The sequence below is a fragment of the Notamacropus eugenii genome, chromosome 1, assembly GCF_028372415.1.
Source record: "Notamacropus eugenii isolate mMacEug1 chromosome 1, mMacEug1.pri_v2, whole genome shotgun sequence".
Taxonomy (NCBI): Eukaryota; Metazoa; Chordata; class Mammalia; order Diprotodontia; family Macropodidae; genus Notamacropus; species Notamacropus eugenii.
This window is the reverse complement of record NC_092872.1, coordinates 364,775,591-364,796,479: the sequence shown is the minus strand read 5'-3', so window position 1 is coordinate 364,796,479 and position 20,889 is coordinate 364,775,591. Positions and strand designations below refer to the sequence as shown.

Below are 20,889 nucleotides of genomic sequence, written 5' to 3'. Positions count from 1 at the left end.
TTTCAGTAGTGTCTCACTCTTTGTGAACCCATTTGGGGGTTTTCTTGACAAAGAAACTGGAATAATTTGCTATTTTCTTCTGTAGATTGTTACTGAGGAGGAAATGAGCAAAGAGGGTTAAATGACCAGGGTCTCATAGCTAGTAAGTGTCTGGTGCCATATTTGAACTCAGGAAGAGTTCTAGCAACTTTGCCACCTAGCTAACCGTGATCAATACAATGATCCATGACAACTCCAAAGGACACATGATCGAAAATGCTTAACCTTAAGAGAGAGAACTGATGAACTCTGAATGTAGGTTAAAGTAGTTTTTAAATTTTATTTATTTTTCTTGCTTTTTAATTTTTTTGCAATATGGCTAATGTGGAAATGTGTTTTATATGGCTTCATGTGTATAATGGATGGTAGGGAAAGGGTGTGGAGAGAGGGAGAGAATTTGAAACTGAAAATAAAAAAATAAAATACTAAAAAAAGAATGAGTTAAAAAAAATTTCTCCTTTCCCAGTGCTTGACACATGGTAGATACTGATTTAATACTTTTTGATTGATTTCTTGAATATCCTTTGTGGAAACTGTTCCAAGTGCTAAACTCAGTACATTCACCTTCGCTTATAGTTATTTATTTTATTAATTGCAACAGTAGCTTCTGAGTCACAGGTAACCCCGGTCCATCAATATTTGACTGAGGGGTCAACAATTTTCCCCAAAAATAAATGCTGGTGAATTTTTGTATCCAGAAGGGATATAATGAAGGGCCTGTTGAAATTCATGATGATGGGGGGAGCCATTATTTTGCGGTAGATCTCTGTGTCTGTGACAGCAGCTGCCACAGTGCCGTTTTCGTTCACCTCAAGTGCCGCCTTGTGTAACACCTAGTAGAGGAAAGGTATGCATTGTTACTCTGGGTAACCATTAACCTGGCATAGCTGAAAGTAAGCCTCTAACAGAGTACTAGGGCTAGTGTTATACAAGAGCAGAATAAGAGAGAGTGAGTCTTCTTGGAATTTCCAGAAGGTAAGTCCTCATCAACTTGTTCCATACACTTGAAATTCACAGGAGGTGTAACTAGAAGATACCCAAAGGGACCCCAAAGAACATCTGGCTTAGGTCTCTTATGGTAAAGATGTGGACACAGAAACTAGAGAGGGAAAATTCACTTTTATATGACCACTCAGGTGATAAGTCCCAGAGCCAGTATTTTAACAAAACCATTCATTCAACACTTAGGTGGTACAGTAAATAGAGAGCCTGGCCTGGAGTCAGGAAGACTCATTTTCCTGAATTCAAATCTGACCTCAGACACTTACTAGCTATGTGATCCTGGGTAAGTCATTTAACCCCTTAGTTTCCTCATCTGTAAAATGATCTGGAGAGGGAAATGACAAACAACTCCAATATCTTTGTCAAGAAAACCCAAAATGCGATCATGAGGAGTGACTGAAATGACTAAATAACAAAAATTCATTCCACCATTGAAATTACAGTTTGAAAATGTAAATCTTTCGGGCAGTTAGGTGGTGCAATAGATAGAGTACCGGCCCTGTAGTCAAAAGAACCTAAGTTAAAATCTGGCCTCAGACACTTGGCACTTACTAGCTCTGTGACCCTGGGCAAGTCACTTAATTCTGATTGCCTTGCCAAAAAAAAGATCATAAATAAATTTCAAAAGAAGAAAATGTAAATCTTCTTGGGATTAATTCTAGATGGATTTAAGCAATGACGAGGGATTGGAAAGAGAGTACTGGAGGCCTGGATATTTGAAAGATGCTGGAGAAACCAAAGGGAAGGGAAACAAGTCCATTATAGGAAAGCTAAGATCACAAAAGACAATATTTTTTTTATTTCATAGTATGGGGAGGTCTATTCCTAAAGTTCATTTCTAAGCAACAAGTGGTAAAAAGAAAAAGAGAAGCAAGGCGTGACACTTTAGAATACAGTGGAATAGAATGAGTAGAAGTTTAGTAAGGTGGAATCTAATGAAGTTTAGACATCATCTAATTCAATTTTCTCCCTTTGCTCATGTGAACACTTAAGGACAGAGAGATGCAGCCTGCCCAAGATAATGTAGAACTAGAAGTAGAGGCTGTATAAAGCATTTGTTTTTTTAGGCTATATTTGGAAATTGAACCCCCTGTATACCTACCTACACCCCACTCCCCATCCTCACCCCCCCACACACTGTGAAAGTATCTCTACAGGGATTCCTAACCTGGGGTCTTTGAACTTTTTTTTTTTTTTTAAATGCTCTGATAACTCTATTTCAATATAATTGCTTTCCTTGGCAATCCAATATATTTTATTTTATGCATTTGAAAACATTATTCTGAGGAGTCCATAGGCTTCACCAGAGGGGATACAAAGATACAAAAAGTAGATATTGATCTAGAAGCTGTGAACCTTTGCTTATGCCCATACATCTTGATTTAACATTTCCTTTATTGTTGTTTTCATTCATTTCAGTTATGTTTGACTGTGACCCCAGCTGGCTTTTCTTGGCAAAGGTACTGGAGTGGTTCGTCATTTCCTTCTCCAGCTCATTTTACAGATGAGGAAACTGAGGTAAACAAGATTAAGTGACTTATTCAGGGTCACACAACTAGCAAGCCTCTGAGGTGAGATTTGAACTCACAAAGATGAGCCTTCCTGACTCTATCCACTGCATCACCTAGCTGCTCTTCTCATCTGGTTTGGTAATGATAACCATTACCAAGCATTTATTTTATATTTTCTAGCTTTGTGGGACCTGCCAGGGCTTGTGTTCCCTGGCATAACCTTTAAGAACTTGGGTCATCCCCCAGCTTCTGGGATAAGAACTCACTGTGTGACAAAAATTGCTGGGAAAACTGGATAACAGTGTGGTGGAAACTGGTCATAGACCAATGCCTGACACCATACACAAGAATAAAGTCCAAGTGGATTCATGATCTAGGTATAAAGACTGATACTATAAACAAATTAGGGGAGCAAGGAATAGTGTATTTGTCAGATTTATGAAGAATGGAGAAATTTATGACCCAACAAGAGATAGAGAACCTTATGAAGTGCAAAATGGATAATCTTGATTACATTAAATTGAAAAGTTTTTGCACAAACAAACCCAATACAACCAAGATTAGGAGGCAAGCAGAAAACTGGGAAAGAATTTTTGGAACTAGTATCTGTGATAAAGGCCTCATTTCTAAAATATATAGAGAACTGAGTCAAATGTACAAGAATACAAGTCATTCCCCAATTGGTAAATGGGCAAAGGATATGAACAGGGAATTTTCAGAGGAAGGAAAGCTTTCTATAATCATATGAAAAAAATGCTCTATATCACTATTGATTAGAGAGATGCAAATCAAACATTACGCCTATCAGATTGGCTAACATGACAAAACAGGAAGATGATAAATGTTGGAGAACATGTGGGAGAGTTGGAACACAAATTCATTGTTGGTGGAGCTGTGAGCTGATCTAACCATTCTAGAGAGCAATTTGGAACTATGCCCAAAGGGCTACAAAAAGGTACACACCCTTTGACCCAGCAATATCGCTTTTGAGACTATCTCAAAGAGATCACAGAAATGGGAAAGGGTCCCACATGTACAAAAATATTTATAGCAGCTCTTTGTGGTGGCCAAGAACTGAAAATCAAGGGGATGCCCGTCAATTGGAGAATGGCTGTACAAGTTGTGGTATGTGATTGTAATGGAATACTATTATGCTATGAGAAACAATGAACAGGAAGACTTCAGAGAAGCCTGGAAAGACTTATATGAACTGATGCAGAGTGAAAGGAACAGATCCAGGAGAATTTTATACACAGCAACAACCACAGTGTGTGAGGAATTTTTCTGGTAGACTTCGTACTTCATTGAAATACATGGACTTAAAAAATTTCCAATGAACTCTTGAGGCAAAACACCTTCCACATCCAGAGAAAGAACTATGGAATTGGATTGCACATAGAAACAAACCATTTTCTTTTGTATTATGTTTTATTTTGTTTTATGGTTTCTCCCATTCATTTTAATTCTTCTATGCAACATGCATTTAATGGGAATGTACATGTAGGACCTATATAAGATTCTACACCATCCCAGAGATGATGTGGGGAGGGAGGAGGGAATAAGGAGGAATAAGGAGCAGAAAAAAAAATCTAAGATTTATGGAAATGATTGTTGAACACTGAAAACAAATAAAATAATGCAATTAAAAAAAAAACTTTGGTCATCTACATAACCCAAATCAGTACCATGAAAAGAATTTAAAGGAGTTGTGTTAGAATATGCCCACATCCAATGCATTACCAAGTTCTATTATGCATATAAATTCTATTTCTGCACTTTAAAAATTTTAAATAAATTGACCTATTTCAGTAAGGCTAGAGCATCTGTCAGAAATGTCTGTGGAATTGACTCACTTACCTTGGAAACTTGTAGTTTGAATTGTGTAGTGATGCCTGTGAGGTCTGCATCATCAGCGAACACATCTCTTATGCCAATTTTGGGAAGCAGTTGTTCAAGATTGTAACTGGTGGAGATTGAGATCCTGGGCAGAAAAATAGTCACCTTTCTGTTGGAAAAGAGACCCAGAAGGAGCTTGAGTTTGCCACTTTATTTGCTGATTGCTTAATGATTCAGCTCCCTGAGGTCATGGACTCAGTGGACATTTTTGTTGTTCTGACTAACTCTCTGGGACCTCATTTGGGGTTTTCTTTGGCAAAGCTACTGGAGGGGTTTGCTATTTTCTTCTCCAGCTCATTTTACAGATGAGGAAACTGAGGCAAATGGGGTTAAGTGACTTGCTCAGGGTCACACAGTAAGTGTCTGAGGTGGATTTGAACTCAAGATGAATCTTCTTTATTCCAAACCCAGTGCTCTCTCTATTATTCTATCTAGCTGCCCATACAATGACCTTACTAATAGCTTAAGCCACTATGTCTCATAGCCTCCTGCTACCCCAGAAAGGAGGGCATAGAAAGCCTGTAGCAATTCTATATTGCCTTCAGTCCTGAGGGAAGGTAGATTTGTATGCCTGCCTGAGATCTAGGAAGCCTGGGGTACCAAGATTATGGGCAGCTAAGTGGCACAATGGATAAAACACTGGGCCTGAAGTTAGGACAGACCTGAGTTCAAATCTGGTCTCAGATACTTCCTAGCTGTGTGACCCCGGGCAAGTCACTTAACCCTGTTTGCCTCAGTTTCTTCATCTGTAAAATGAGCCAGAGAAGGAAAGGGTAAAGCAGTCTAGTATCTTTGCCAAGAAAACCCCAAATGAGGTCACAAAGAGTCAGAAATGACAACACCAAGATTATAAGTTCCTTGAAGATGGGGAGATGGGGACTACTTTTTCTACTCATCCCTCAAAGCATCACAGAATGCCAGAATGAAAAGGAACTTTGGAGGTCATATTAATCCAACCTGTACCTGGACTGAAATCTCCTCTAATCCCCTCTGCAGATCCTCCCCAACAAGTGGTAGAACTATTACTGGTGTGTGTGTGTATGTGTGTGTGTGTGTGATTTGGTGAACTACTTTAAAATATATTTTGAAAACTGCATTTCAATAGAATTGGTTTTCTAATTCAATGCATTTTAGACATTTAAAAACATTATTCTGATATCCTATTCATAGGCTTCACCAGATGGCCAAAGGGTCTAGGAATTGCGAAAAGAAAAGAAAAAGAAAAGGAAAGAAAAGAAAAGGTTAAGAACATCCTCCACAGGTCTTGTCTGGGTTATTGTAGCAGGAATTGCTCTTCAAAATTTAGTTGGACTAGATGGCCTTTGAGGTCTTTCCAGTTCTGAGATCGTGTAATTATTTGGTCTCTATGAATTTCTCCTTGAAGACTTCCTAGGGTGGAGGAGGAGGGCACTGTCTCCTAGAGCAACCTTTTGGACAACAGATCCCTTTTTCAGGAAATCTGACCCAAAACCTGAGTCCCAGAGCTTTTCTGGTCACAGAATAACATCCAATGACCACTTTTTGATTAATTGGAGGCAGCTACATTAAATCCAAGTTAAGCCCCTTGCAGAAATAAAAAGTACTACTGGTGGCAACATTGTCTCAGTCACAGAATATTTTCCAATTGGAGCCTTTTAAATTCTTGCAAATTGAAAGTTTCCGTTTTTTGTATGTTCTAATCATAACTTCTATTTCTATAGTACTTTAAGGTTTGCAAAGCCTTAGGAAGAGCAAGAATGATCCCATTTTAGACATGTGGAAGGACACCAGGAAACTAAGGGATTTGCCTAATGTCACAATGTTGGAAGTGTAAACGAGGGGCTTAATTTCAGAACCTCTGTTTTTTTCCCACAATGCCACACTGCCTCTCATTAAAACCTGCTGGGATGGCAGCTGCAATTTTATTTATGTGTGGTCAATACAGTCTATGCAACCATCTGGCAAATTTGTCTGCTTTATTCAACTGCCCACACCTCATAGGAAGCACTGTGGCACAGTAGAATGAGCTCTGGATTTGGAGTCAGGGGTCTTTGGTTTGAATCTTGGCTTTGTCACTCACCACCTATACTCGATTGTGTGAAAGTCTCTTCTCCATTGGCCTCAGTTTCTCCATAAGTAAAACAAGGGAGCTGAACAAGGTTACCTTGAATCTCATTCTATTCTCCATATATTTCAGACAAAATAAAACCATTAGTTGTCTGTGACATCATTGTTGGTTGTGAATTCCTTTTATAAAGGTAGTTAAATTATGGTCTCATAGAAAGACCTAAGGCAAGAGAAGCCTTATGTTCAAGAACCAGATCTTTTCCTAAGTATATAGTTGTATGACCTATGGCAAGTAACTTCACCTCTTGCTTTGGTTCTTATCTAGCAAGTGAATATAGTATTCTATCAACTTCATAGAGTGGGGTGTGGAGAAATTATAACTGATATTCATGTTGTAATTTAAGATTTGCAAAGTGCTTTATGTACATCATCTCGTGATTCTCACAGCAATCCTAGAGGATTAGATGTATGGGTATTTTCTCCATTTTACAAATGAGCAAATTAAAACCCAGAGATTTAAGTGACTTGCCCAAAGTAAGTGTCAGAAGCAGAATCTGAGCCCAAGTCCCTCCTAACTCCAAATCCACTTGTTTTTCCTCTTGGAAACCCCTCTGCACAGTTTAAAATCTGATACAAATTCAATTATTCAATATTATAATTCCCAAAGGAAAAGAACCCAAGACCCAAAGGCTTATGTGGATTATAATGTGTGTAAAGGCTTATGGTAGATATAAGAAGTCTACGGCATATTGTTTATGATGGTCACATCTCATCAAGGGTACTATATATAGCTGGAAAAGTGAGTGAATCAGTCAGAGAGCAAGAGTAAGGAATAACAGGTGGGAGGCCTAAGGGTTGCACCATTTTACCCAAAGTGTTCAAAGGAGAAAAGGCCTCTAGTGGGTTGCTGAATCCTCTATGGAAGATTTGCAGAAAGATGTGTACAGGACTTTCATGGGATGAGAAGGAATGGATGATTTCAGTTTGTAGCAGTGTGAGGAGGGCCTACAGCCATGGTATCAGTCAGAGCACAGGATTCTGAGACACACCTGTGTTTAGGTCCTGACTTTGATATTTAGAAACTGTGGATCCCCAGGCAAGTCAATTTCTCTGGTCTGTTTCAGTTCTAAAAGGGTTATTGTGAGAATCAAATGGGTAATGCATATAAAGTGTATTGCAAGCTGGAAATCCTCACTATACTTTACACTATCCTCTATACTCCATCCTTATCCTCATCTTATCATATTAATCATACCTTGCCAAACCTTAACCTTGGATTACACCCACTATCTAACACTTTCACTCCTCAACATGCTGTTGAATAGTGTTAGAGAAAAATCACCTTCTGATTGGGTCCACTATAAATTTATGTTCTATAATCTTAATAGACCCTCATTGTAGCATGGCAATATTTTTGTGTTTCTTTTCACCACAATGGCTATATCTAACCTTTTCTTCTCTCCTCCAAACTTCCCTCAATATCCTGTCCCCAGTCCTCTAAGCTGAGGACCTTATCCCATACTTCACTGAAAAACTGAGGCCATTTGACAACAATTCCCTCTTCTTCCCTCCTATTCCTTATATTGAATCACTCCTCCTCCATCATCTCCTCCTTCACCTCTATTTCACATGAAGAGGTGACTCTTCTGCTTTCTGAGGAAAATCCTTTTACATGCGCAAGTGGTCCCATTCCATCCCATCTTCTTCAGAAGATTGTTTCTTCTATTATCTCAACTTTTTCACTCATCTTTAATGTCTTCCTATCTATTGGCTGCTTTCTTGCTGCCTTCAAGCATGCCTATGTCTCCTCCATCCTTAAAAAAACATCACTTGATCCCACCATCCCTGCTGGCTATTGCCCTATAGCTCTCCTTCCCTTATAGACTAAATTTCCTGAGAAAGCCCTCTACAATTTGTGTTTACACTTCTCTTACTCTCTGCAGTCTGACTTTCAGCCTAATCATTCAACTAAAACTGCTCTCTCCAAAGTCACCATGATTTATTAATTGCCAAATCTAATGACCTTTTCTCAGTCCTCATCCTTTTCAGCTTTTCTGAAATTTTTGCTATGGTTACCTTTTTTCCCATGTACACTCTCTTCTCTTTAAGTTTTTGGGACACTGATCTCTCCTATTCCTTCTACCTGCCTGACCATTCTTTTTCAACCTCACTGGTTCTTCATCCGGGGCATGCCCGTTGATATTGGGTGAATGTCCCCTAAGGTTTTATTGCAGGACTTCTCCTCTTCCCCCTCTATAGTATCTTATTTGGAGATCTCATCAGCTCCCATGGCTTCAATGATCATCTCTAAGTAGATTATTACTAGACCTACATAGGCAATCCAATGTCTCTCCTGGTTTTATATCACCAACTATTTCTTGCATTATCTAGAACTGTATGTCCCACAGGCATCTCACGCTCAACATGCTTAAACTAAACTCATGATATTTCTCTTTGTACCTTCCTCTTTCCCAACTTTTTTATTACTGTCACCACTATCCTTCCAGTAACCCAGATTCATCACCTCATGGTCATCTTTAATTCTTTTCTTACGCTAACTTTGTATATCTAATCTATTCCCAAGTCTTATTGTTTCTGACTTGAACTTACTGTTGTTCATTCATTTTAGTCATGTCCAACTCTTTGTGACCCTACTTGGGGTTTTCTTGGCAAAGATACTGTAATAGTTTTCCATTTCCTTCTCCAGCTAATTTTGTAGCTGAGGAAATTGAGGTAAAAAGAATTGTGACTTGCTCAGGGTCACACCCCTAGTAAATGTTTGAGGCTGGATTTGAACTCAGGTTTTCCTGACTCTGGGCCCTGATGTCTATCCACTGTGCCACCTAGCTGCCCTCTACCTTCAACACATCTCTTCTATTTGTGCCCTTATTTCCATTCACACAGTTGCTGCCTTAGTGTAAGCTCTTATCTCTTCATGCTTGGACTATTGCAATAGCCTGTTGGTTGGTCTCTGCCTCAGGTTTTTCACTACTACAGTTTATTCACACAAATGCTAATCTAATCTTAAGAAACCATGCCATTCCCAGTTCCCCATTAATAAATTCCCATGGCTCCCTATTACTTTCAGGATCCAATATAAAATCCTCTGGTTATTAAAATCTTTCACAACCTAGCCTTTTCCTACCTTTACAGTCTTCTTATGCTCTACTCCCCTCTGTAATCCAGAAACACTGCCTTCTTGACCCTCCTCCTGACTCTGCCTTTTCACCAGCTGTCCCCCATGTCTGGAATACTCTATTTCGTTGTTTCGATCTCCTGGCTTCCCTTCTGTCAAGATTCAGTTGAGATTCCATCTTCTGTAAGAATACTTTACTGCTCTCCTCTTCTCTTCCAACTGCTAGTGTTTTCCCTCTTGGATTGCCTCCCATTTATACTTTGAATATCTCATATGTACATGGTTGGTTTTATGTTGTCTCTACCATTAAAATATGAGGGCAGGGTTTTTTTCCTTTCTTTATATCCTTAGTTTCTATCATAGTGTTTGGCATGAAATGAACACTTAGCAACTTGTGACTTGTTTGCTTGATTATAGCTGTTAGCTATTAGCAGTTTTATGACCATACCTTTTTTCCAAAAATTTAGAACGTGATATTCCTTTTTTAGTGATTATAGCATCCAGTGCCTGCTCTAATTTGCCTTCATCTGGTAGAACTAAGATTAACCAGGCATTTCCCTCATAGGGTAGGACAACCATTGAAGAGTACAGTTCATCATCATGGTGGTAGTACAGTTTCTCCCTTTTCATCATCATTGGCACTTGTACTGTTGTGTTATCATTCACATAAAAGTCTTGCAGCTCAGTCAGGGAAGAATTAAAAGAAGTCTCCCACTTTCCTGCAGAAATAACAATGAACAAATCATTGTGTAACCTTGTGAATTGGGAATGTTGAGTGCTGGAGTATCCAGTTAGTATTCAACTGAGATCAAAGACTACATTTTTATTAAGTGCCTACCATTCACTGGATTACCAGCCTAAAGAGAATCTTATGTTAGGCCCTGGAAGAGATGAAACACCTCATAGAAAGTACAGTCTAATAGAGTAGACAGGACATACCTACCCACAGAAATACCTATGTGTAAAATATGTCTCAATAGGAGCATAGAAGAAGTGCCATTAAAATACTCTTTGAGGTCCCCAATTTATACTGTATGGATCAAAGAAAGTTCCCAGGAAGTGGTGGCATTTGAACTGGGTCTTAAAGGAGGTATAGAATTTTCATGGGCAGAGATGTGGGGTGAGGGGAGGCCTTCCAGATTAAGAAGATGGAATGAACAAAAGAAAACATGAAGTATGTAGTGGTTCATTTTGGTTAGAGTTTAGGGGAGAGTGAAATGAGTTCATAAAGGCAGGCTGAACAACGAATGAGAAGGGATGCCTCGAAGGTTGGAACTTATTAGGGACAGCTTCTGCTTTCTTGCCAAATTGCTTTTTCCCTCTCTGATTGATCAGTTGTGGTAGCATGTCTGTTCCATATCTATTACTTTGAGTTTGGATCTCATTAACCTATTGTAAACCATGCTGGCCTGAAGAAATAGATTTCATTTAACATTTATAAGTTTGGACAAATTAAGAGAGTGTTCCTTATTCTAAGAAGATGACCATTTAAATGGTGGCTTGGAGTGAGTTGGAAGGAGAACCAAGTCTTTTATGTTGAGGTAAAGTGAATGAATAGTGCTCAATTAGAGCTTAGCTAGTGGATATGGGTTATTCTATTGGTTAACTACATAAGTCTACATTTTCCTAGATGATAAGAGATACTTGCTTATGGAGAGAGGCAGAGCTGAGGGATAGAAGGTCAATGACTCTGGTAACTAGAGAGAACGCAGCATTGACTCAGTATCTCCATCCTAATTGGGCATGCACAAAGCCATTGGGTGGATATGAGATTCCACATTGAATAGTTATTAGTGCCACCTGGTGGTTAAACTTCTAGTATAAAATATAGTCTACCTTGGAATATACAGCTCTGTAAACTTTCTCTTACTCACTTCGCGTGCATTATTTAATATTATTCCCCTTCAACACTCTATGCTAACTAAACTGAGATACTAGTTTTTTCTCAAACTCAGTATTCCAACTTCTGCCTAGAATTGGAATGCCCCATGCCTGCAATTCATTGCCATATCATCTTTACTTAGAATTTTAGCTTCTGCCAATACTCTGTTCGAGTACCACCTCCAGTGGGAAACTTTTCCCCCTCTGTTTAATGCTTTCTCCTTAAAATAAATAGCTCATTTTTTATTTGTTTATATGTCATACCCTCCATCAGAATATAAGTTCCTTGAGAACAGGGTTTGTTTTTCAAAATTATCTTTATATCTCTGGCACTTAGTTCTGTGTCCTACACATAGCATGTCCTGAACATATATGTTCACTGGATTGAACTGATGACTAAGTGATAACAGAATTAAATTCAAATAAGCCTTTCTTTGATAAATAAATAAAATACTTCTGTAGGGGACAGCTAGGTAGTGCAGTGGATAGAGCAGGAGTCAGGAAGACCTGAGTTCAAATCTCACCTCAGATACTTGACACTCACTAGCTGTGTGACCTTACCTTGAGCAAGTCACTTAACCCCAATTGCCTCATCCTGGGTCATCTCCAGTCATCCTGATGAATATCTGGTCACTGGATTCAGATGGCTCTGGAGGAGAAGTGAGGCTGGTGACCTGCAAAGCCCTCCCTTACTCAAAAACAAAGTCAAGCACAAGTCATGTCATCATTTCTCTGATGTCATGGTCTTCTTCAGCAACAAAGGACGAACACATACACACACACAATACTTCTGTAGGCCTAGATCCTATGTAGTTTTGGTGCCTCCTTAAAAGACAGTTCTATGACTCTGTAGGGAGTTATGTAGAGAGATGTGACTCTTGGTTGACTGAGATACTATTGAGAGAGAAAAGGGGGAGGATGCCAGGTACAGATTTTGAATGATGAGCAGTAGATCCTCATGGGCCACATTCACAGGGGGAAAGTCAACCCTTTAAGATTTCTCTTGATTCCTAGAGCTTTCACCCCCTAGAGATGTAAGCATAGACTCACTGTGTAGGATTGTTCTTAACCAGCTGAAATTTCATCTAACTCATGGGTTTTAAAGCCTCTTAACTTGAGTGTTCTGTTGCTTAAATGAATCTATGTGGCTTCCCTGATTAGTATTTTACCTACTTGCTTTGATAAATAAGTTTGCTTGGTACTCAGGATCATGTTTTATGTAATAAATATGTGATGGTATAGCTTAGCTGTATGATATTAAACAAAGTGTTACCCTCCAGGTGTGAGGTGGAGCTTCTCTCTGTCTCTGTCTGTCTGTCTCTCTCTGTCTCCCTGTCTTTCTCTTTGTGTCTCTGTCTGCCTCTCTTTCTATCTCTCCCTCCCCTTCTCTGTCTCTTGCCATTTTCTGTTCCTGGTATACCACATAGCAGAGGCAGGCATGAGAAAAAAAAATTAATTTGACCAGGGAAAGTAGCTTTTTTCCTGAACCCCTCCAAAATAATAATTCCTCTATACCTCAAATAGCTGATGTATAATAAATAGATAAAACTCCACACCTAAAATCCCTCTTGAAAATAGGAGATTAAGGGAGTGATCACTCAACTATGGCCATCCTCCTACTCCCCACAAAGGTAGAACTCCAGTCTCCCTGGAGTAATGTAATAGGTTATTTCTATATCTACCTATTTAAGTTCATGTTACAGATAAGTTGCCAAGTCTTTCTTTCTGCTAAAAACAAAATACTCCCTAAACCCCAATAAATCACAAAGGTCAGTGACTATTCATTTTGTGAAGAGACTTTTCAGCTTTACACAAAGGCATTCATCCTAAGTTACCTTTAAATGGTGAACTTTACCCATATAACATGAATATATTCATCAGAACATAGAATTACAGGACTTAAAACTGGAAAGGACCTTGAAAATGTGGCCTCTTTTTACAGAAGAGAAAACTGAGTCCCATAAAGATAAAATGATTTGCCCATAGTCATTCCAGGCAGTATGCAGCGTTGCCAGAACTTGAACCCAGATCCTCTGTGTCCAAACTCCGGACTATTTCAATCACATCATGCTGTAGTAAGTAAGAGGAAAAGTTATCAGACAGACAGAGAAATGTAAGTTAAAGCATTAGATGTCCTTTCCCATTAGAGTCAATCTAGAAAAAAAATTAAATTAAAAAATTATTAAAATAGTTGATCTAAAACTAAACATATTAACTCCTAAAGATACTATAGATTAACAGGAAAATTGGATTTATAATCCTTTGATTTATATGCAACTTTCAAGAGCAGAGCTATATTATATAAATTGAGATACAGGCATATTCAAAATTGAAAATATGAAGGAAATGCTGATGTGTACAACATACATACAAGAAGTCTTACCCTCAAAAAATATGTAGTTTATGAGAATCATCACTGTGGTGGAATCTAGCTCCTTGATTAATTCTGGAATTTTTCCATGTGTTTTCTTGTCTACATAATCATTAATCTGCTTCTTAGCACCTTCAGAATCTTCAAAGTTTGTAGCAAACACTTCAGCTCCATACAAGTTCTTGACATCATCTAAAAACCCTTGGAGCAGTTCCAGTTGATCATTAATAAAGAGACCATTGCCACTTTCCAGCTGAACTTCACTGTTGGTAGCGTTCAGTAAATGAACAAGATCTTGGAAACCTTTGTGGATCTCCCTTTCCTGGAGCTCTGTGAGGTTAAAACTTAGTCCCTCCAAAAGGTTAGTTAGGGTGGCCCTTTTGGCCCCCAGGGAGAGCATGGCAAAGGCAGTGGCAATGCTCACGGGAGAAAAGAAGACATTTTTGTGAGGATTTTCAGAAACCAACAGCTTTAATAATCTTCCAGCAAATTCTGAATTTGCCAGCCTTATTTTGTGGTAGGCCAGTCCATGGTTTGCCTGAGGACTTTGCTCTTCAGTGTCAGATTGCTTTTGGCAGAAAATAGATTTTGGAATCCAGACCACTAGCAGGAGCAGGTAGAGGGGCAGCTGCATTTTCCTTAGGAACATTTCTAAAATAAGTTAAAAGAGATAATAACATTATGGTGTTGGTTAAAATGTCTGGCTTATGTAACATGGAGGTCTGTCACTGAATTCTGTGCAATAGAAATACATGCATTTTGTGGATTTACTGGCCAAGACTGAGTGTTAAAGAAAGGAGAAATTACATCTGATATAGTGGGCACTTAATTCTAAAGAGAAGGCAGAGATATACTTAGGGTGGAGTGGTTGGGGCTTTGTCGCTGACACCAGTATCTGAGGGGGCAATGCTTCCACCCTGTTAGGGTCCAGAGTCATGTCTTGCCATCTTTTGCCCCTAAGAAATTGGGGTGGAGTGGCTTCTGGAGGGGGTTGAGGGTGTGTGTTGGTAAATATTTAACAACCAGTTCTGTTAAAAAAAAAAAGTATGCAAGACATACTTCAAAAAAGAAATTGCATTATTAATTTTTTTTCACAAATTTCTTAAGTCTGGACAATCAGCAAAATAATAAATCAATCTTTGATCTGTAGCATTTATTCTCTCTAAGGTTTAAACGCTTACATTGAAAGCTTCTATGAGATAACTCCAGCAAACCACTGGGAACCAGAATCACCTGTACTGAATGTTGGGACAGGAAAGAATGGGGACAGATATGAAGGACACTGTGTCCTCCAGATGCCAGGAAATAGGGACAAGACTTTTCTGGGGGAGGTAGAAAGACATTTCTTAATCAAGTGCTGTACAAACAGAGGCCTTTTGTTACTGTTCAGTCATTTTCAGTCATGTCTGACTCTTTACGGCCCCTTCTTGGGGTTTTCTTGGCAAGGATATTGGAGTGGTTTGCCATTTCCTTCTCCAGCTCATTTTACAGATAAGAAAACTGAGGCAAACAGGGTTAAACCAGCCCTGGTACTCTATCCACTGTGTGACCTAGCTGCCCCCCAAACTAAGGCGTAGGCAGGGTATGATGGCCCAGAGAGATCACAGAAAGGGACCTTAGTAGTCATAGAGTTCAACCACTTGATTATATGGTTCAGAAAACTGAGGCCTGCACAAGAGAAATAACTTATGTAAAATAGTAAGTGATAAAGCTGGGTTTTGTAAGTACAACCTTTGACTCTAAATCCAGGCCATCCATACCAGTTCGAGGACCAACATTGGACTGGAGACCCTTTCATCTCAATTAGACTATGGAGGCAAGGCATGAAGCCAACACAGGGGAAGGAGAAGACAAGCCTGGGGAAGGGAGACAGTATCTTAGGCTGAGCATGCCAGGGACCTTCCTTTCCCTCAGAGTTTCATGCTATCAAGCTTCTCAAACTTTCCCATAGGCTAGACCCTGTGTCAAAGAGAAGTTGTTGTCCAGTCATTTAGCTATGTCTGACTCTTTGTGACCCCATGGACTTGTCCATGGAGTTTTCTTGGCAAAGATACTGGACTGGTTTGCCATTTTCTTCTTCTGTGTGTCCCCACTTTACAGCTAAGAAACTGAATCAGACAGGGATTAAGTGACCTGTCCAAGGTCTCACAGCTAGTAAGTATCTGAGGCTGAATTTGAACTCAGATCTTTCTGAGCCTAGGCCCAGGGCTTTATCCACTGCATTACCTAGCTACAACTGGTAGAAAGAGGATGGAAGGGAAAGAAATAAACATTTATGCAGTGCCTTTTAGACGCAAGGCATAATGTTAAGTGCTTTGCAAATATCTCATTTGATCCTTACAACAACCCTGGGATGTAGGTGCTATTATTATCCTCATTTTACAATTGATCAATTTGCTTATTTATAGCTAGTAAGTGTCTGAAGTCATATTTAAACTTAGATCTTTCTGACTCCAGGCTCAGTGCTCAGTACACTTCGACACCTAGCTGCCTCAGTGGATGTAGAACTATGTGGTGAGCTGAAGAGGTATTTCACAGAGTACATTCAGAGGCAGAACAGTGTTTGAGAAGGCACCAATGTGTCTCTTCAAGTAACTAAGTCCCAGAACAAAGGATAAAGTAGATGGAAAACTGTGGAGGCAGTGTGATCTTGAAAAGGGGGCAGATTGACACCGCCCCCTAGGATTGTTGTAAAGAAAGATTTCTGAGGGAGAAAAGTACAGGGAAAATCTGGAATTGGCAGTGAGGAGCAAGTAGTATTTCTCCTTCTCCTAGCCCAGTGTATCAGGAGACCTGAGGGAAAGAACATGTAATTCCAGAGAGAGCAGTCAGAGATACGGTATCTGACTCATTTTGTGACAAGAGCCAATTGTTAAATTTGCAGTGTGAGCATTTATACCACAGAAATCAGCAAATGCTACAACTCAGGGATTGGTTTTTGTTGTTGTTGATTGTCTAGCCATAAGAAAGAGATGGAAAAAATTTTAATAATTCAAGTTAAACTTAAAAGTGTGTCCTAAGTATATTTTTTTCAGAGAGCTGGTTGTTAAACATTTACTAGCATACTCCTGATTCCAAGTTTCTATAAGTGATAGAAGATGTACAGTATGAGGTCATGGCATAAGATAAAGGAAATTTCACTTACAGTAGAACAGGGTGAAAGGGGAAGGAATAGCAGGATAGCACTGAGGTGGATAGGGATGAGGAATTAGGGCCTGGTAGCATGAGAAGGGAAGTTTTGGTTGGGCAGTCTGAGACACCAAATTACAGGGACTCAGGAGGAGAAGAAAGTGTGTGAATCACAAGGGATTTTCTCACAGTTTCTTTGTGCCTCAGCTGTCCCAGGTGCCCAGGTTTCTAGTTAAAACTTTGGATAGAGAATAGAGGTTGGGGTGAGGATTAAAATTAAGCGAAATTGTTGCATTGCTATCAGGAAGGCTTATCTTTTAGCCAGTCCATTATACTCCAGAGGACACTGACCCCTTCCTTGTTTTCTCTCTTCCCATGTTTATTTGTAATCTCCTCTCAGAGGATTTTCATTCATTGAGGTTCAAATAACCGAAAATAACTTGTGTGACTCCCCCTCCTCCAAGTGGATTTTTAATGAACAATGATCAAAATCCAATCTAAAGAGATAAACCTCTAAAAATGGAATTGCAAGTGCTTCACTTGGTGATCTCTAAGGCGCTTTCCAGCTCTACAAGTCTATGATTCTATCCTCAGGCAAAATGTGGTCAATATTTAACCAGCAAAAGAAAGAAGTTGGTGTCGTGATCCATAGAAATAAAAAGAGGAATGATTCTCCCTTTTAGAACCTGGCACCCTAAATCTTGTGTGGGGCAAAAAAAAACAACAAAACAACCAAACTGAAAAACTACTACCACTGATAGTGTGGATGCCACATATGTATATATGCCCTAAAGCCAAAGGTGTCATATCTCTTTGTGTAACGCTGGTCAAAATTAACTTGGAGATAGTCCAATACCATTCTGGAATCATTCCAGTTAACCAAGGAAGTCAGAAAAAATGTTAGTGCTTAAAGTCCCTTTAGGGAAGAAGGAGGAGACTATTCTGGGAGGACAGTGAAGTCTCTCACTGTCTGATGGGATCTTCTTGTCTACATATAAACCGTGAATATTGAGCTGGAAGGATCCCTAGAATGACTTCAGTCCATCCTTGTCATCTTTCAGAGCAGAAATCTGTGTTTTAGGGAGATAAAATAACTTGCCCAAGTTTGTAAAAAGAGTTATTGAAAGAGCTGAAACTAGAAATGACCAGTCCAATGATTTTCCTTCAAAATGGTTTTTTGGAAAGGATCTTCAAGGGAAAACAGCCAACCAAACAAACTTATGAAAGGAAATTAAAGCTCATGAGGTCACATTGTTATATACCATTATGCCAATAGCTTTTTTAGGCTTTGATTATGGCTCAGAATGAAAACAATATAATTAGAGTTAGAAGGGACCCAAGAAAGAAAGAGTTCATCTAATCCAGGTCTTTTTAACCTGGGTTCTGTATAGTTGTTTTTAAAAAAACAAAAAGCAAAAACAAAAAAATCTTGGTAACTGTGTGCCAATAGAATTAGTTTTCTTTGTAATCTTATGTATTTTACTTTATGCATTTAAAAATGCATATTCTGAGAAGGGGCCTGTAGCTTTCATCAGACTACCAAAGGGGTCCATGACACAAAAAAGGCTGAAAAGTCCTGGTCTAGACCAACTCGTATTCAAATCATAGATCCTGTTTACAATGTCCTTGATGAGTGATCATCCATTTTCTGCTTAAATAACTTTATTAAAGAAGAACTCACTATTTCCCAAGGCCTGCTATTTCACTTGGGGGCTTCTTGTATATAAACTTATCTTACTGTTGAGTTGAAATTTACCCACATAACCATACAAAAGTGCAGGGAACCAAAATGTTCGCTTCGCTTGTACGTCTTTTGAGACAAGGCCTAAATTTGAAAGTCTTGTCTACCAAGAAAAAATATTTTCAGGTATGGTAGGTATTAACAAAGTGTGGCACATGATGAATGAGACAATTGCTTCTTGTCACCCACTCTTCTACCATCTACCTCTGATTTTTTTCCCCCTATACTTTCTTTTCACATTTTTCTCTGTTTTTTTTTTCCTACTATTCTCTTTTCTTCCTTTTCTTTCTCTCTTTTTTAGGCCCCTTTGCTTTCCTCCCTTAATGCTTATGTTAATTTGTACAGTTCACAGACTTAGGCCCCAAAAGCAATCACTGGCCTCGGTATATGAAAGCCAATGATGTATTTTCAGAACCCAAAGGTTCCGAAAGGTCTCTTCTTTTTTCCTATTGTCTCAAGATTTTGGAATGGTCACACCCATTCTGGGTTCATACCAGAGATGCCATTCCTATTTTTCATAGACCTAGAAACTTAGTCCCAATCTGAAATGGCCTCTTTGGTTTTAAAATTGCCTTAGCTCAAGCCTGGAATATCCTTGGACTGAATCCGTGCCCCTCAATTATTTCATGTTATCTAAGGGTTTCCAGAGGAGCCATGGATTGAAATCCATTTGCTGCAATACCCTAAAATGCTATTATTTTTCTCATTAACATACATCAGTCAAGGGTCAGGGGCCTCCTTCTACCAAGTTTCACCCCAATGTTGTATACATCCATAAATCAGACACAGTAGTTTGGTTGGCATTTTCTAGTGCTATGACTTTGGGTATTGATCTAAGAACCCAGTACTCTGTGTTGTTCTAGTGCTGTCACTCATTAAGAGAGGAATCTGGGTTGAATTCAAGAAATCAGTTAGCTCAGAGTGGTTCAGTAAACTAGACTCCATAGCACCTCTTATGGCTCTGAGCACATTGTATGTGTCTAAGATACCTGGGAATAAGAGAAGTGGGACATCTCCCTGTCTTTATGAAATTAAAAATAGGCTATATTTGCACTGAGACATTGTTTGGCATGCTTTATTGTGTGCAAAATGTTTTACAAATATTCTTTCATTTTACCTCACAACAATCTCCATTTTGCAGATGAGAAAACGGAGGTAGACAGAGGTTAAGTGACTTTCTCAGGATCATTCAGCTAGTAAGTATTGGAGGTTGAATTTGAACTCAGACCTTCCTGACTCTAAGTTCAGTACACTATCCATTGGACTACTTAACTTACACACTTTTTTCTTTCTTTTGGTCTCTTTCATTTCTTGTCCTAAGTTTCCCAAACTACCTTACAGGTCAGAAGATCAAAAGAGATAATATATAGAAGTCACTTTGTAAACCACAAAGTAACCCATAAACATCAGATCTATTATCAATATTTTATTGCAATATCTAATTGGAGATTTATTTCTATAGATATTATGGAGCCTTTTCCTTTGTGTCTGTGCTTTGAGATCACTTTCTTATCTAGTTTTCCCTAATATTTTTCTCTTTAACCCCAACCTACAACCTTTTGTCCTCCTCTTCCAAATCTTTGCCATAACTGAAAAGGAGGGTATAATTTTAATTCTTAGGTTTCCTCTAAATGAATCATAAGGCTATTTGTAAAATAAAAAGTGACTCCTGTCCCAAATTATACTTCTATAATGTATTGTTTTTGGTAATGAAATGAGATTCAGAGCCATTCCAAAGATCATTGTTTTATATTCATTTTGTTGAAATGTTTTTGAGTGACGAAATTTTCCTTTAATTGGCCTGCCCTTTAATATTTTTGGCAGAAATTGAATAACATTCTTTCATATCACTTTGAAAAGAAAGTTCAAATAAATACAGGAGAATTTCAAAGGTCTCTCTATGGCCCCCCCTTCTGAAAATGCAATTACCAATGTTTCAGATAAATGCCCAGAGGTCACCGAGATCATCCATGTTCCCGGCAATTACAAAAGTCAAAAGTTGAATATTCCCAAGTTAAAAAAAAAAGTTAAAAATGATAACTTACAGTAGATTCCCAAGGAGCTTCCTGTTCTTACCAGTGTTATATCTGTCAGTCCCTTATTTATGCTGTTAAATGGTATTATGAAACAGTTTAAA

The 20,889-nt window shown here is 38.8% G+C and overlaps 1 protein-coding gene and 1 long non-coding RNA gene across 2 annotated transcripts; one reads left to right on the top strand and one right to left on the bottom strand.

Annotated features, from left to right (window-relative positions):
• Positions 1–295: 295 nt before the first annotated feature.
• LOC140518314 (alpha-1-antitrypsin-like) lies at positions 296–20,889 on the bottom strand. Its single transcript, XM_072630336.1, has 5 exons — positions 20,798–20,889; positions 13,895–14,533; positions 10,079–10,349; positions 4,410–4,557; positions 296–872 (listed from the first exon to the last, which is right to left on the bottom strand). Exons 2-5 carry the CDS (start codon positions 14,529–14,531, stop codon positions 672–674), a joined length of 1,257 nt encoding a protein of 418 aa, XP_072486437.1. The 5' UTR covers positions 14,532–14,533; positions 20,798–20,889; the 3' UTR covers positions 296–671.
• On the top strand, positions 871–6,652 carry LOC140518315 (uncharacterized). Its single transcript, XR_011971899.1, has 2 exons — positions 871–1,014; positions 2,461–6,652. It is a non-coding gene; the product is annotated as an uncharacterized lncRNA (long non-coding RNA).